Raw genomic sequence first — 15,411 nt, 5'->3', positions numbered from 1 at the left:
GAGTGTGTGTACATGAGTGCGTGCATGTGTGAGTGTACATGAGTATATGTGTGTGTGAGTGTATATTAGTGCATGGATGTGTGAATGTACATGAGTATATGCATGTGTGTGAGTGTACATGAGTGCGTGTGTGCATGAGTGTACATGAGTGAATGCATGTGTGTGAGTGTACATGAGTGAATGCATGTATGTGTACATGAGTACATGCATGTGTGAGTGTACATGTGTATGTGTGTGCGTGAGCGTACATGAGTCCATGCATGTGTGTGTGTGTACATGAGTACATGCATGTGTGAGTGTACATGAGTGCATGTGTGTACATGAGTGCATGCATGTGGGTGTATGAGTACATGCATGTGTGTGAGTGTACATGAGTGCATGTGTGTGTGCGTACATGAGTTAATACGTATGTGTGTGTGTGAGTGTACATGAGTACATGCATGTGGGTGTGGGTGTACGAGTACATGCATGTGTGTGAGTGTACATGAGTGCATGCGTGTGGGTGTACGAGTACATGCATGTGTGTGAGTGTACATAAGTGCATGCATGTGTGCGTACATGAGTTAACACGTATGTATGTGCATGAGTGCATGCATGTGTCTGCGTGAATGTACATGAGTGTATGCATGTATGTGAGTGTACGAGTGCATGCATGTGTGTGCATGAGTGTACATGGGTGCATGCCTGTGAGTGAGCATACATGAGTGAATGCGTGTGTGTGTGAGGGTACATGAGTGCATGCATGTGTGCACAGCACCTGTGTGTGGGCCTGCTGGCTCTGGTTCTTGCCTTGCTGTCTCTGTGTGCTTCTAGGCTGTAGGCCCGGGAGTTGGAGGGGTCCTCCCTATGCACGTTGCGGTACCTGCCCTTCCTTCAGAGAGCAGCCACTGCTCCCCTGGGGATCCCTGGACTCTCCAGAGACAGAGGGGCCCAGCTGCCCTGGAGGGGCTCAGAATGTCACTGACAAAGTCTTGACATCTCAGCCTATCCCTTCTCTCTTTCCAGCAACACTAGTTTCTCCCAGAAGCCTTGGGACAGTTCACCAGTGTTGCAGCCACTTACCGTCATCCCCCAAACTAGATTTCAAAGACATTTAAAAAAAAAAGAGTGAAAAGAACTCTGCCCTAAAGGTTTGGTGGTTTCAGAATTAAACAGGCACTGCCTCCCCGTTCCAGAAGACACCGTCTTAAGTTAGGGAAAGGGCAGGAAGACAGATACATAAACCCTGAGGACAGAACAGTGTTGTACACAAAAGGCCAGAGTGGACTGGGCAAGTACAACTTTCTCCTGGCCTGTGTAGAAAGGCTTTAAAGAGGTAAAGACTAGTAGGGTTTTAAAGGATGAATAGGAGTTCACAAAAAAAAGATAAGGTAGAAAAAGGCCTCTTGGGGAATCTCATAGCACTGACCACCAGTGTGATGGTGATTCTGTGTCTGTTTCTTTAGGGTCTGGGAACCCTTGTGGGGTCAGGGACTGAATTTTGCCTTGCTCACTTCTAGGACACCAAGGACCAGCTGCCTCCACTGTTAACTGTGCAAATTGGGCAAAAATCTGCATGGGGCTGGGGTGGCTCAGGTAAAATGCAACACAAACAAGGGACAAGCAAGAGGAGGACAGACCAGGGCACTGCAGCTCCTCCCCGTGCCTCCTTCAGCGCAGTACACAGCTAAGTGTCTTGGGATCTGTTTGACAGAGAAAAATCCCCAGTGTTGGGAGGTAAATAAACAGGATTCCCCGGAGCTGCCACTTCAAACACCAGGTGTTTGAAGGTGATCAGGATGTGATCATCACAGCCCTTCTTCCAGCTGAAACCTTCATGCACTGTCTGGGGGCTGGGCCATCAGTCCCTTCATTACTCAACACGGAAGCTAATTGTCTTCCCTGCTTCCTCAGAATTTATTTGAGCAATTTGCCATTTAGAGGCCGGCATGTTTACATCTTTATTTCTCCTTCTTGAGAACAGCATTGATTACCAGTTTATATTCCTAACGACGGCTGGGAGCTTAGCATGCGGTCTGCTGTGTCTCTCCAGGGAAAGGCGCTTGTGGCTGGGTAATGTGAGCCTGCTAAGTTGTTTCAGTGAAACGAGTTATCATCTCCATTCTACTAGTGAGGAAGCTGAGGCATGGAACAGAGAAATGGCCACTGCCATGGACCAGCAGCAAGTGGAGTTTGTGTGTGAGCCTGGAGAGGAGCTAAGCTACCTGTCCCGTCAGCCGCCACCACTTCTCGATGGGAGCAGTACACTCCTAGTGAAGGCACCAACCAAGAGAGGCAGGAAGCTTGCAGGATCTGAGCCCGGCCTTCTCAAATCAGCCCTGAACATGGGAAGCAGACGGCCTCCCGACACTGATCCTAGCTCCTTCATCAGCACTCTGAGCAGCCCCACCCAAGTGCTCCGGAAACCAAGACTTGGACCATCACCGGCCACCAGAGTCCTTGTTCACTGTGGCCTCTCAGTGCCTACAGCAGAGTAGGGTACACAGGTGCTCAAGTCAGAATAATTTGGAATTAGCCGGGCACCAGCATCCCCCTCAACAAACACGTGCAAAACACATGTTCCAGGCACAGTGCTGGAAGCTGGGGATGAACAAGGTGGCTTCAGGTGCCTCCTGCCCTGCTGGAGAAGGAAAGAGAGTGACGTTGCAGAGTCCGGGTGGCATGACGCCATCCCCCATCCCACGCTCGCCTGTGAGGCCTCTTCCCACTTCATGAGGGGACTAGGACGCCAGCTCTGCAGCCAGGCTCTCCTGGTTTGGGGCCCCAGCTCTCAGGCTCCTCACCTGCAAAATTCAGATGGTAATACCAGTGCCCACTTCACAGGGTTCGGGAGGATTAAATGAGGCACTCAGGTGAGCATGCTGGGAAGACACTGCTCCCTCCTCAAGTGTCCATTCTTGATCCAAGTGCCTCGCCCAAGGCCAGGAAGTGGCAGATGTGGGATTTGAAGCCAGGTCTCGTGACTCCAGAACTCTTTCTTCCGTCTCAGCCTCTCTGCTAGAGTGCTTTTGCCTTTTAATCTCAGCAGGGACAAGAGTTTGCCTCAGCAAGCTTTGTAACTTAACCTTCCCAGGTCTTTTATGGCCACTGCGATCTTCTGGGCTGGACCCTTGCAAATGCTCCAAGCCTCAAGACTTGCAGGCTTTCTCTTGCCCCTAAGGAAAGGGCTCAGGAGCCACAAAGCCCCGCTGACTGATTTTCCTTCTGGCTCTGCCCCTCACTTAGCAGAGTGGCTTTATGGGTGAGTTTCTGCCCTCCATAGGCCTTGGTTTCCCCTTTCATATAATAAGGGATTATCTGACCTGCTTCCCACCCTCAGCTGCAGGGGAAAGCCCTTTACAGACACACACACCACACCTCATGCTCACAAGATGCCCAGAAGAAACATGATCTCCTCCACTGGAAACGATGAGGGGGAAAGGTGAGGAAACCAAGGCGTGGAGCAGGGAAACACCAGTGGACACCCAAGGAGCAAGCAGCCTGGCCAGGACATGAACCTGACTCTGGCTCTCAAAGGCCCTTCAAGTCCTAAAATCCTCATCGTTTATTTAAAAAGCACAAGCTTGCTTCCCCCTTGCCAGTGTCTTCTGTGTTCCGTGTCTCACCTGCAGTGACGTCACTGTGGAGAGGTCCTTCAGTTTCCCTTCCTCGTCCTTTAGGTTATATCCCTCGGGCCTCTTATCTCGCTCGGTAATCTTCCATAATTTGATTGTTTTATCTTTAAAAACAGAACAAAGTAAAGCAAGACACATAATGAACCAACAGAACAGAGAACAGAATATCCACTCAGTCCTTCAGACAGTGACGCACCTCCCCAGGAAATGGGGATTCTACCGACAGGTGGCCTTTGGACTCAAACTGTGACCCCCCCACCCCCTGGTCTGCACCCTGCAGACTTTGGACTTGCTAAGCCTCCACACTCACGAGCCCTCTCTCTGGCCCTGTTGGTTCTGCCTATCTGGAGAACCCTTCCTGCTGCACTAGCCAAAACAAACACCCCCACCGCCAAGACAATTGGTACCAAAGGCATCAGGAAAGGCTGCCTCTGGGACTCAAAACCAGGGGGGGAAGCTCTGGCGGGAGGGCAGCTTGGAAAGATGACCTTTCCTCCAGAGAGGCAGGAATGTCCCTCTTACATGATTGTTTAAAAGGTGTTTGAGGTTTAGAACTCACCGGAGGCTCCCCAGACAGCCTGTCCTCAGAGAGGACGTCGTGTCACTGACTCTGCTCCTGTGCAGGGGAAGGGTCCCATGGGCTCTGGGCTGAGCCTGACCCTGTGCCAGGTACCCCTTAGGGAACACATACCCTGCCCTTAGGGAGCCTGGCATGGGGGGCAAGCCTGGTGCCTGGAGGATGTCCTAGCAGGGATACATCGCTTAGCAGAGAGGTCAGAGAATGTGTGTCCAGCCCTAGCTCAGGCTCCTCTGACCCATGAGGGGGAAGGAAGGTGAGCAGAGTGAGGGACTGTGGAGACCCACTGTCCACTGGCCAGGAGCAGGATGACCCCAGGCATCTGCCTCACAGCAGACTGTGGGAAGCTAGGGATCTGGGGGCACATGTCCCACCCTGAGGCAGAGTGATCGGGAGGCCATATCACTGTATTTGCTGACCTTGCCCCTGGTCAGAAACCTCAAGCTGGTGAGGAAGCCCTGGCATATTCACTTGATGAAAGATATGTGTCACGCAAACAGTATTTTTTGGCATTCTAAAGACCTAGCAAAATCCTCATGAGATAAATGATGTAAAAAATAAGGATTTGTCTGTAACCCTAGCACTGTGGGAGGCTGAGGTAGGAGGATCACTTGAGGCTAGGAGTTCAGGACAAGCCTGAGCAACAGAGAGAGAGTCTCTAATGGCAAGGGGAGCGAGGGAACGGGGAGAGAGGGAAGGAAGGGGAGGGAAGAGAAAGGGGAGGGAGAGAAGAGGGGAGGGGACAAGAGGGGAAAAGGAGGGGAAAGGAAAGGGAAAGGAGAAGAAAGGAAAGGAAAGAGAAAGAAAAAAAGAAAAAAATACCCAAACAAGCGTCTGCTAACAAGCGGTTACAACCTGCCCCCAGCATGCAGCGGCAGCGGCCTCACCATTGGTGGACAGGAGCGAGTGGGCGGCATTCTGCTGCGGGAGCCATTTGATCTTGTTGATTTTCTCCTCTATCTCCAGGCTCTTGAGATAGTCGAACTCCGGCTCGTGGCTCTGGAAAGTGCTGTAGACGTCATACTCGCCCTGGCTGTGAGGTGCATTTTTACTCTGCAAGGAAACCCCGGAGAAGGGGCCTGAGCACCACGACGGGTAAAGGCAATGCCCAAAACCTTGGAGGGCCTGACACAGCCGTGGGCACCAGGCGCCAGCAGTGCCAGCAGATCCAATTCAAGGATCAAGGGAAACTCTGCACTTTAAATGGCCCATAAGGACGCGCTGTGCGGCTATGGCCACGCTCTGCCTTGTGATTAGTTCAATACGCAAGAACACCTGAGCCGGCTCGGACCTACTGAGCTCGGTGCCTCCTGGGCCTCAGCGCATTCTGTCCTCCAGGCCTCCTCTGTGGTGGGTACCACGACTCACCCCATATTACAGATAAGCAAGCAAAGGCTCAGAGAGGAAGCAACCTCCAGAAAGTAAATGTGTACAACTCAGACCTGACTTGAGGAATAAGTGAGCAGACTTCCCACCAGAGCACAGCAAGCTGCAATGTCAGGCCCAGATCACCTCCTGACTCCCCTCACAAGGTGCGAGGTGCCCTCGCACTTACAATGTGCCCAGCTCCTTATAATAAAGACCCTGGCATGAAGCACTGGGTCCACTGCAGGCACCAGAGACCATTTTCCCAGGAGACAATTCAAGTTTACACAACATGAAACCACAACCAGGAACCAGTGAAGACTTTCAACCAAGCAGAATTTCTAGTTTTTCTCTTAATTTCCAAAAGTAGCTATTTTTATATCTTTGTCTTGCCTTTGAAAAGCTTTAAAGTTTTTCAATATTTTTGCCTGTGAGTCACGTCATCTAACAGGAGCACTCGCTAAGCCCAAGGTCAGTGGAACCAGAATAAAGAAAAAAAAAAGAAAAATTCAAAATCAAGAAACTTGCATCTACCAATTTAATTTCTTCCTTCAGTTTGGCAAAAGGAAGGTTTGACTTCCTACAATAGGAGTGGGGAACCTATGGCCTCAAAGCTATGTGTGGCCTCTCAACTGAATCCAAATTTTATAGAAAAAATCCTTTCATTTTTTATTTATTATTTCATTTATTTATTATCATTATTTTTTGAAACAGAGTTTCACCTCGCCGCCCTTGGTAGAGTGCCGTGACATCATAACTCACAGCAACCTCAAACTCCTGTGCTCAAGTGATATCTTGTTCTTGCTCAGGCTGGTCTCAAAATCCTGAGCTCAAGCAATCCTCCCACCTCAGCCTTCTAGAGTGTAAGGACAAAACAAATCCTTTCAATAAAGGGATTTGTTCTGTGAAGCCAGGATTCAGTCAAAAGGCCCCATTCAAGGATCCAGAGGGCCGAAAGCCACAGGTTCCCGGCCCCTGTGTGACACCACCTGTGCCCACCACAGTGTGGTGCTGGGTAACTGATCAGCAGCTGTTTGCTAGCAGGTGTCCTCCTAAACTGTGTGGAACCCTCCAGGCTCTGTCTCCTCACCTGTAAAATGCAGGGATAATAGCACCTAACTGCACCATAGGCTTGTTGTGAGAGAGGGCTGTGAGTGACCAAGGTAAAGTCAGGGTCCAGGACGGTCAGCTGTGGGGCCCCAGCTCAGGAGTGAATGAAGGACTGACAGGATTACAACTACTCTTCTTCCCCACTTCCGGCAGTCGCACCCCCCACCTTCTCCCTCCTTCCTGGTTCCTGGTTCCTGGTTCCAGAGATACCATCTGTATCTGATGCCCCGTGACTTGTTTGCTGAGGGAGATGACCCTCCGGGGTCAACTGATGCGTACGTTACAGACCTTGGTCTTGGAGTCAGTCAGGCCCAGGTTAGATCCCTGGTGTGCTATTGCTAGCTGGGGGGCTTCTCTGAGTTCCTGCATTTGTAAAACAGGCATGGACCCTTACCCCCAAGTGAGCAAAGAGGAGTCCAGGGAGAATACTTAGCAAGGCGTCTGAATGTGGTAGGTTTTCATCCCGAGGTTCTTTTAGTGGTCCAGAGATGTGCCCTGGGCAGGCTGTCCCAGGCCACTGCGTCTTGCTCCTTATTCTGTTGGGCAATGAACCCCCCTGGGGGTGGGGCTGGAGGTGCAGAGTAGGGGCAGGGGCCCAGGGCAAGAGCCAGCTGGACGAAAGTGGATCCCCTCCCCTCCCCACTCTGGCCAGGACAATGCCAGGTCACCCAGGCAGAGGAAGGCTTAATTGGAGGCAGAAGCCAGGACAGCAGCTGACTCCCCTGGGCCCGACCATAGGGGTCTAGGAGAGAATGAGGTGCAGGGAGCAATCCACAAACATCAAGGCTTTGGAGCCCATCCAAAGGACTCTCACCCCTGGCCCACCAGAGAACCACCCCTGCATCCCAGGGCACCCCTTTCCCTCCCCCCCTGGGATGCTCTGGTAGAGGGAGGGCGGTTTTCCCTAAGAGCTGTGATCCTGGTATCTGTGGGTTCAGGGGCCCTGCAGGTTGGACTGTAGTCCCACCACCCACCTCCCACCATACCCCCCTCCACCTGACTCCTCTTTCCTCTAGACCCCGTCCTGCCACAACCCCCACACCCAGCTCTGCCTCCCACTGGCTCTTCCCCAAGACCCTGCACATCACATCACACCTCTGGTTCCCGCTGGAAAATGACAACTCGGCCGCCCTTGTCACCTGTGGCCAGCAGCTCTCCAGTGTGGTTGAACTCAACGGTAGAGATGATATCAGCTGGGGAGACAGGACAGGCAGCTTATCAGAAGCAGGTGCCGGGCGGTCAGCAGCTCCATGCCAGCCCCTCCCAAGGCCTGCTGGGCCCTCCAGCCCCTCCTGCCCCCTCCAGGCTATAGGACACCCTCCCCCTCCCCTTTCTTCTACCCTCTGGCCCTTCCTCCAAGAAGCAGTCTGGAGGCTTCCTCAGGCACTGAGCAAGTGACCAAACCTGAGACTCACTGAGCCCTCCCCCTTCCCCCCCAGCCCACAGCCCTGTGACAGACAGGTGGTCATGTTCCAGGCCTGGGGTCCACATGGGGAGCCTGGCGTGGGAGACCAGGCAGGGAAGGGGCACCCCCGCAGGACGGCAGTAGGGAATGCTTCTGAGGAGGCACATGGCAGAGACTGGGAAATTAGATGGGGGCTGGGGAGGTTGCTTTGGGGGGCAGCCTGGGCAGCCTGGACCACTTGGTGGACCTAGGGGAAGCCACTCTGAGAGGAAGAGGGGTGGGTGGGAGCGGGTGCAGGGCTGGGCAGCCCAAGACTGAGAGCTTGGCTGAGGGCAGGGAAGTCACAGACTCTACACACTGTGGGGACTTGGCACAGGCTCAGAGCAACCACAGTGGCCAGGTGCTCCACAGGGACTGAAGGAGCCACCTAAAGCCACCTGGACTTGGCCTCTCCCTCCTGTCTCAAACCCCCAACAGGTTCCTGTGCTCCAACAACCTCAGACAGGCCAGGCCTCCCCAGAATCCCTTAACAAATGAGACGGTCCTCTGCCAGAGGCTTTCTCAAGGCTTCACGGTAAGGCTGGAGTGAATTATCCACTCCCCTTTGGAGCTCAGCTTGGGCTCCCGCCTCCAGACAGGCCTCCGGGATCTTGTCCTAGCCTGTGCTCCTAGAGGCCGAGCTCAGTTCTGCACATACCTGGCATCTGACTCCTCCCCAGTCCCTCATCCCAACTGTGTTTCCTCAAGGTTCTCAGGGACTTTTCCTTCTGGGGTCACCCCAATACCTAGAGTCTTTGGCACCCCGGGCTGGCTCTCCTTCATGGGCAAGGGTTTGGAGAGAAACAATAGCCCCATCTCCAGGCCCCAGTTTTTGCATCTGGAAACAAAGGGAACACCCTTTCCAGCACTGACATTCTCAGGTTCTACAAGTCACAGAGATGACTGACCGGTACATTCCAGGGGTCACCCCTAGGGGTAAGGGAGAACAGAGGCAAGACAGGATTCTGCCCTGGAAGAAGCAAACTTGCCCTTTCTAGGGACTGAGCCTGCTCTAGACAGCTCACTAACCTGAGGCTGAGGGCTGCTTCCACAAACAAGTTTCAAGAAAGGATCTTTATTTTTAATTTGAATTCATTCTTAATATTTGAAAAGTGAAAGATTCCCTATATTAAAAAATTTGCATGTCCAGTATATCTTGAAACATGAAAGGTTCTAGAACACTGTCCCCATATACCCAAGCAGCAGCAGTGGACAGGAGCCGAGCAGGGCCCAGTCCTGTGAACAGAACATCTGTCCTCCTTCAAATTCTTGGCCTGGACTCTATAGCCTCCAAATTCTCTGACCCAGCTATAGCCAAATGTACCTATTTTCAAACAAACCACAGATCTGTTCACTCCCCCTTCAGTCCCAGGAAGGATGCTTAGGTGACCTTACTTCCTCCTAGTCTACTCTACTTTTTTTTTGAGACAGAGTCTCACTTTGTCGCTCTTGGTAGAGTGCCGTGGCATCATAACTTATAGCAACCTCAAACTCTTGGGCTCAGTGATCCTCCTGCCTCAGCCTCCCGAGTTGCTGGGACTACAGGTGCCTGCCACAATGCCTGGCTAGATTTTTATTTTTGGTACAGACTGGGTCACACTCTTACTCAGGCTGGTCCCAAACTCCTGAGTTCAAGCAATCCACCCACCTGGGCCTCCCATACTCTACTCCGACAGTGGTGGCTTAAGTCCTGAGTCCCAGTGTCTCTCTGCTCAAAACTCCCCACTAGTCCCTAAAACTGGATTCTGGTCCCTTCTCAAACCCCCTCCTCTGCTGCTTCTCCGGTCTCTGGCGATGGGGGCTCCATTGTTCACTTGCTGTCAACTAATAAGAAATAAAAACTAGACTTCAGAGCAAGAAAAAAAGGAAAAGATGTTTTAATTGGGGTCTTAGGAACTGCAGGGCGGAAAGCATGTATCTGTCAAGCAGCTGCAATCCCCATCCCAGAAACTGGGTACGGGCTGCCGAAGTTTGCAGTAAGTGTTGACACCCCATGACTGACAATGGCTCGTTAACAGTTTAGGACATCTCTGACCATCAACCCATTTTGTCTCCCCATGTTGGGGATCAGGCCCAGTGCAAACAGTCAATATCAAATGTAGGTGGTTTTACGATTTGGCCCAGTTCAACATGTCAGATTCCATGTGGGTGTGGGTGTGACTGGTCCAATGCCTTGTGCCCTCCTGACTCCTTTTTAAGTACCTCCCACATAACAGCTCCATTTTGGATTTTCTTTTCACAGGCTGTACCCCTGGAGTGACCCTGAATCCTCCCTCTATCTCTCTTCACAGCAGGCCCAGAGACCAGCTGCTTCTTCCCTCTCACCTGGAAGACTGACAGCTTCCTAAGAGCTTTGGCTTTCTCTCTGGGATAGCCGAATCTCAAGCAGCAGCAGTGGAGAGCTGCTGACGCCCAGGACTGACCACTCAGTCTCCTGCTCAAAGCCCTCTGTGGCTCCCCATTTCATACCCACAAAGGTCTCAGAGTAGCGGAACAGCCCCTGGAGGCCAAGTGCGTCCAGAGACAAACCCTCACCCCTCCTACGTCCTTCTCCATGAAGCTCGGCAGGGCCTCCCACCTTGAGCAGGGTAACCTGCCAACCAACCTTGACTATGTGCTTGTCCCTGTGATGTGGTGTAGCCTACAGGATGGCAATTAGACAAGCTGCAAGCAGAGGCTGGAAGGAGCTGATGCCCTGGGATTTATCATCTTGTGCCTCTGCCATTGCCAGGAGAAGGACCTGCCCAGGCTAGTCCATGGGTCCCCAGGGAGGAGGAGGAGTGAGAACAGCAGAATTGCCCTGGCCAAGTCCAGCCTCCACCAGGGCTCCACAGAGCTGGGCAAGTGCAGCCAAGCCTAGATCACAGAATCTACAGATGCAGGATCAAAGGATGTTTATTGTTGAATGCATAAGCTCTTGTGTTTCTAATTCAGCAAGAGGAAGTTCATACACTCCTGCTCCCCCCAGCAGCCTCACCTACTGCCCTGCCCCTTGTGCATCCCCTCCAAACTCCAGGCTCCTTGCTTTCTCAAAAGCCCTGGCTTCTTTCTGTCTCAATACTTATTCTCTTGGCCTGGAATGACTTTGCCTGGATAGCAGCACAGCAACTTCCTGTTCTTTCAGTATTGTTCAACTGCTGTTTTCTGACCTTGGACCACCTTGTTAAAATTGCTCTCCGCACCCCCACATCCCCATCCAGAACGCCCTGATCTCCCGGGAGCCTGCTCCGAAGTTTTCTGTAAGGCTAATATTGCCAGTTGGCTGTCTCCCCTGGCCAGAAGTTAGCCCCACAAGGGCAGGGGGCTTGACCTATGGACTCACGGCTGCACCTTCAAGGCCCAAAGGGTGCTGCACACAGCAGGCACACCACAGATGCTTATCCAACAAATGCCTTTTATTTTTCCACTCCAGGCCAGTTGAGGCCAATCCTAAATGCGCTGGCCTTCTGAGCCATGGGCAAACGCCAGCTTTGATGGCAATAGGGAGGAGAGACAGAAAGTGGCTAGGGGCAGGATGATGGGCCAGACATATTCAACCCCTAAGATGGCTGCACACGTCATTAAACTTAAAAGGGCAGGACAAGCCACTCTATGGGAACATACAAATACCTACTGGATACAGACTCAGAAATGGGGCCATGTCTCAGCTTTCCCAATGCTGTCCGTTCACAGGGCAGCCAGTCCTGGCCCAAAGACACGCAAATACCTCTGGGCTGAAGCTAGAGCCACAACCCAGCCAAGCAGGGGCCTCAGATGTGACTCCAATTCTTCTTATTCCATATTAAAACCTCCAAGGAAGAAAGACCAGGATATAAAACTGTACCCAAAATGTTTTTGATTATATAGACCAGTGATAATAACCATAAGCAAACAAACTGGGCAGAGGGGAAAACACAGCTGGAAAGAATTCTCCAAAATGTTAATAGAGATTGCTTTAGGGTAATTGAAATAATTTTTCCTCCTCTTTCTACTTTTCTATGTTTTCTGAATTTTCTGTAATGAAGTCTATTATTTTTAATAGCTTTATGGGGGTACAATCTCTATACAAAAAACCCCACAGACATTTAATGTATACAATTTGATGGGTTTGGACATATGCAGAATGTATATTACTTTTATGGTGGGAAAACAAGAATGCTATTAAATTAAAATGCCACGTAACTATTGCTATCCAGAGCAATTGTAGTCCACAAACGCCGGGTGGTTACCACAGTAACAGACACTAATGTCTGTGGGAAATTGACGATTTATATGCCATTTTCGTATCCACTGCTGCCTTTGAACCTCACGCTAGCCCCTGTGGGAGATATTACTATTATTGCCAGCTAAGAAGCCAGAGGCTTTCTCCACGGAAGATGAACTTAGGAGCTCTGTGCAGACCAGCCAGAAGTCCTAGTCGGTCTCTTGGCTCAGCGCCTCGGCTGTGCGGCCTTGGGAAAACCGTGCGACTCTTCTAACTTTGATTTTGCCATCTGTAGGATGCTCATGGTGGGGCTTCCTCAGGATTAGAACTTAAGTGAAACATGGAGGTGAGAGGGGTTGAGAGGAAGGCCAGGAGGACCAGGAATCTGAGGAAGGATGAAATACCAACATTTACTGGACAGAAAGCTAAAGCCCTTTATCCTCTTTGCTTCTACTTTAGCAGAATTGGCAGCGAGCTCAGAAGTATGCGGGATGGATCTGTGGGTGAGGGATTAGGGTTAGGGTTACCCAGCCTCACCAGGTACTGTGCTGGCCACCAGACCCTCCAGTCCTGATGTGCAAACATTTATAGAACAATTCTTAAAATAATTTTTTAATTTAATTCTTGTTAGAGACAAGGTCTCACCCTGTCACCCAGGCTGAAATGTGGTGGTGCGCTCAGACCTCACTGCAGCCTCGAACTCCTGGGCTCAACCAAATGCTCCAATCTCAGTCTCCAAGTAGCTGGACTTACAGGCTCAAGCCTCTACACCTGGAGCTAATAGATGTTTAATATCTACTCACTTTTGTAGTGTTTTCAGGGTTTGCCTTAGGAAAACTTGCCTCCCCTCAGAAGCAGAAGTTCCCATTAGTCAAGCCATAAAACTGGGTGTTTGGGCAGTCACTTCTGTAGATAAAGTCCAGTCCATAAGGCCCGATACCACCTTCTCCAGGAAGCCTTCCTGGACTACCCCTTTCTCCTCACCCCCACTGCAGTGGTCTCTCCTACAACTACAGTCTTAAGGCCATTGTATCCCCTTCACATGGTACTGAGCACTTGTACATAGCTCTGTCTGTGTCTGCGTGGCCTTGACAGAGAAGCCAGGATGGCAGCGTGGTCAGGCACCCTCAGCCCCATCTCTGCAGCACTTGCCATCTGCCAGGCACTGCTCTGAATGCTCCTGATCCTGGGCTAGGAGCTCCCACTGGAACAATCCTCTCACCAATAACCCCAACAGACCATAATCCCCTGACAACACAGCAACCCAACAACAACAAACAAAACTCTCTGAAGGCACTGAGAGTGAGGAAACACAGGCAGACACCACGGGGCTTGGCAGGTGGGTCTCCAGGTTTCATGGCTTTTAGCCCGAGGACAAGACCCACCTGTGTCACGTGGCTGCTGCAGACAGCCAGCCAGAGTCTTACAGGCTCGATAAATTACAGAGAATCTGTGTAAATCTCGGCAGCTGGAAAAGGGAGAGTAAAAGTCCTGGGAGGAAGAGAGTCAAAGAGAGGGATGCCCGAATGTGGCACAGAAACCCCAAACCACACACGCAAGGGACAGACCCAGCAGCTGCAGCTGCACGGAGGCTTCTGCTGCTGCTTTAGGCTGCGCACAGAGTCTATAGCTGAGTTCAGACAACATGAAACAGAACAAAAATGCTCTCTGGAGGAAAGTCTGAAAAATCTAGACTCCCTGTCATGTTGTCATTCACAACACTCAGGATATGATTTATGAAGATGAAGAAATGAGAAAACACCACAAATACTTAATATAAAAGATAATCAATGAAAACTGACCCTGAAATGTCCCGGCTACTGGAATTAGCACATAGAGGTTTTTAAAGTAGCTGTTATAACAACGTTAAGAGATGTAAATAAAATTTGCTCATATTAATGAAAGGGAAACTCAACTGAGGAATAAACTGTCAAAAGAAGAACTAAATGGAAATTCCATAACTGAAAAACAAAATACCCGACACAGAAAAATCAATGAATTTCTTAATAGAAAACTTGAGATACAACAGATGAATGAGTGAACTTGAAGATAACTTCAATAGAAATTATCTGAAGAATGGATAGACTTTTTCTTTTAAACAAACAAACACAAAAAAACAGATTTCAAGGGCATGTGGGATCATATAATAATAGGGTCCAACACAGTGGTCCCCAATCTTTTTATCACCAGAGACTGGTTTCATGGAAGGCAATTTTTCCAGAGACTGGGGTAGGGATGGATGGTTTGGGGATGGTGCATGCACATTACCTCTCTACCTGAGATCACTGGGCATTAGGTTCACATAAGGAGTATGCGACCTAGGTCCCTACCTGCACAAGTCCACAGTAGGGTTCACCCTCCTATGAGAATCTAATGCAACCACTGATCTAACAGGTGGAGGGCTCGGGCGGTGAGGTGAGTGATGAGGCAGCAGCTGTAAATACAGATGAAGCATGGCTGGATCATCCGCTTGCTCGCTGTCACCTCCTGCTTTGTGGCCCAGTTCCTAGCAAGCCACAGACTGGTACCAGCACACAGCCTAAGGGGTTGAGGACCACAGGTCTACACACATGCAAATTGGAGATGCAGAGAGAGGGGAGAGAGAGACTAGAAAGAAGAACGTGAAGAAATAGTGACTGAAAAATATCCCAATTTGGGAAAAGACATCAATTTATAAACTTAAGCAGCTTCCCTAACTTCAAGCAAAACAGATACAAAGCATATTCTTCTTAGTAAAGTATCCCAAGAATGGAAGAAAAAGTATCCAATGTACTCAGCCCTACTATGAAACTAATTTATGGCTTTCACATGAAAGCTATAACCCAGTTATAACCTAAGAATAGGGGGAACGGGGAAGGGAGGGGAGGGAGGGGGGAGGATGGGCGGAGGGAGGGTGATTGGTGGGATTACACCTGCGGTGCATCTTACAAGAGTATATGTGAAACTTAGTAAATGTGGAATGTAAATGTCTTAGCACAATAACTAAGAAAATGCCAGGAAGGCTATGTTAACCAGTGAGATGAAAATGTGTCAAACAGTCTATGAAACTCGTGTATGGTGCCCCATGATCGCATTAATGTACACAGCTATGATTTAATAAAAAAAAAAATTACACCTA

The 15,411-nt window shown here is 50.4% G+C and overlaps 1 protein-coding gene across 6 annotated transcripts in view; it reads right to left on the bottom strand.

Annotated features, from left to right (window-relative positions):
• PPP2R2C (protein phosphatase 2 regulatory subunit Bgamma) overlaps positions 1-15,411 on the bottom strand; it is a 256,229-nt gene that overhangs the window by 58,212 nt on the left and 182,606 nt on the right. For 4 of the 6 annotated variants that reach the window (XM_053565965.1, XM_053565966.1, XM_053565967.1 and 1 more), the window contains 3 exons: positions 7,762-7,859; positions 5,079-5,244; positions 3,606-3,718 (listed from right to left, as the gene is read on the bottom strand). In XM_053565965.1, coding sequence (XP_053421940.1) covers positions 3,606-3,718; positions 5,079-5,244; positions 7,762-7,859 — 377 coding nt within the window. Of the gene's footprint in view, positions 1-3,605; positions 3,719-5,078; positions 5,245-7,761; positions 7,860-8,856; positions 8,927-15,411 lie in introns of those variants that run through there. The other 2 variants (XM_053565970.1, XM_053565969.1) reach the window with 2 other exon arrangements.

The sequence above is a fragment of the Nycticebus coucang genome, chromosome 17 (genome assembly GCF_027406575.1).
Source record: "Nycticebus coucang isolate mNycCou1 chromosome 17, mNycCou1.pri, whole genome shotgun sequence".
NCBI classification, from domain to species: domain Eukaryota; kingdom Metazoa; phylum Chordata; class Mammalia; order Primates; family Lorisidae; genus Nycticebus; species Nycticebus coucang.
This window is presented reverse-complemented; position numbering and strand designations above follow the sequence as displayed.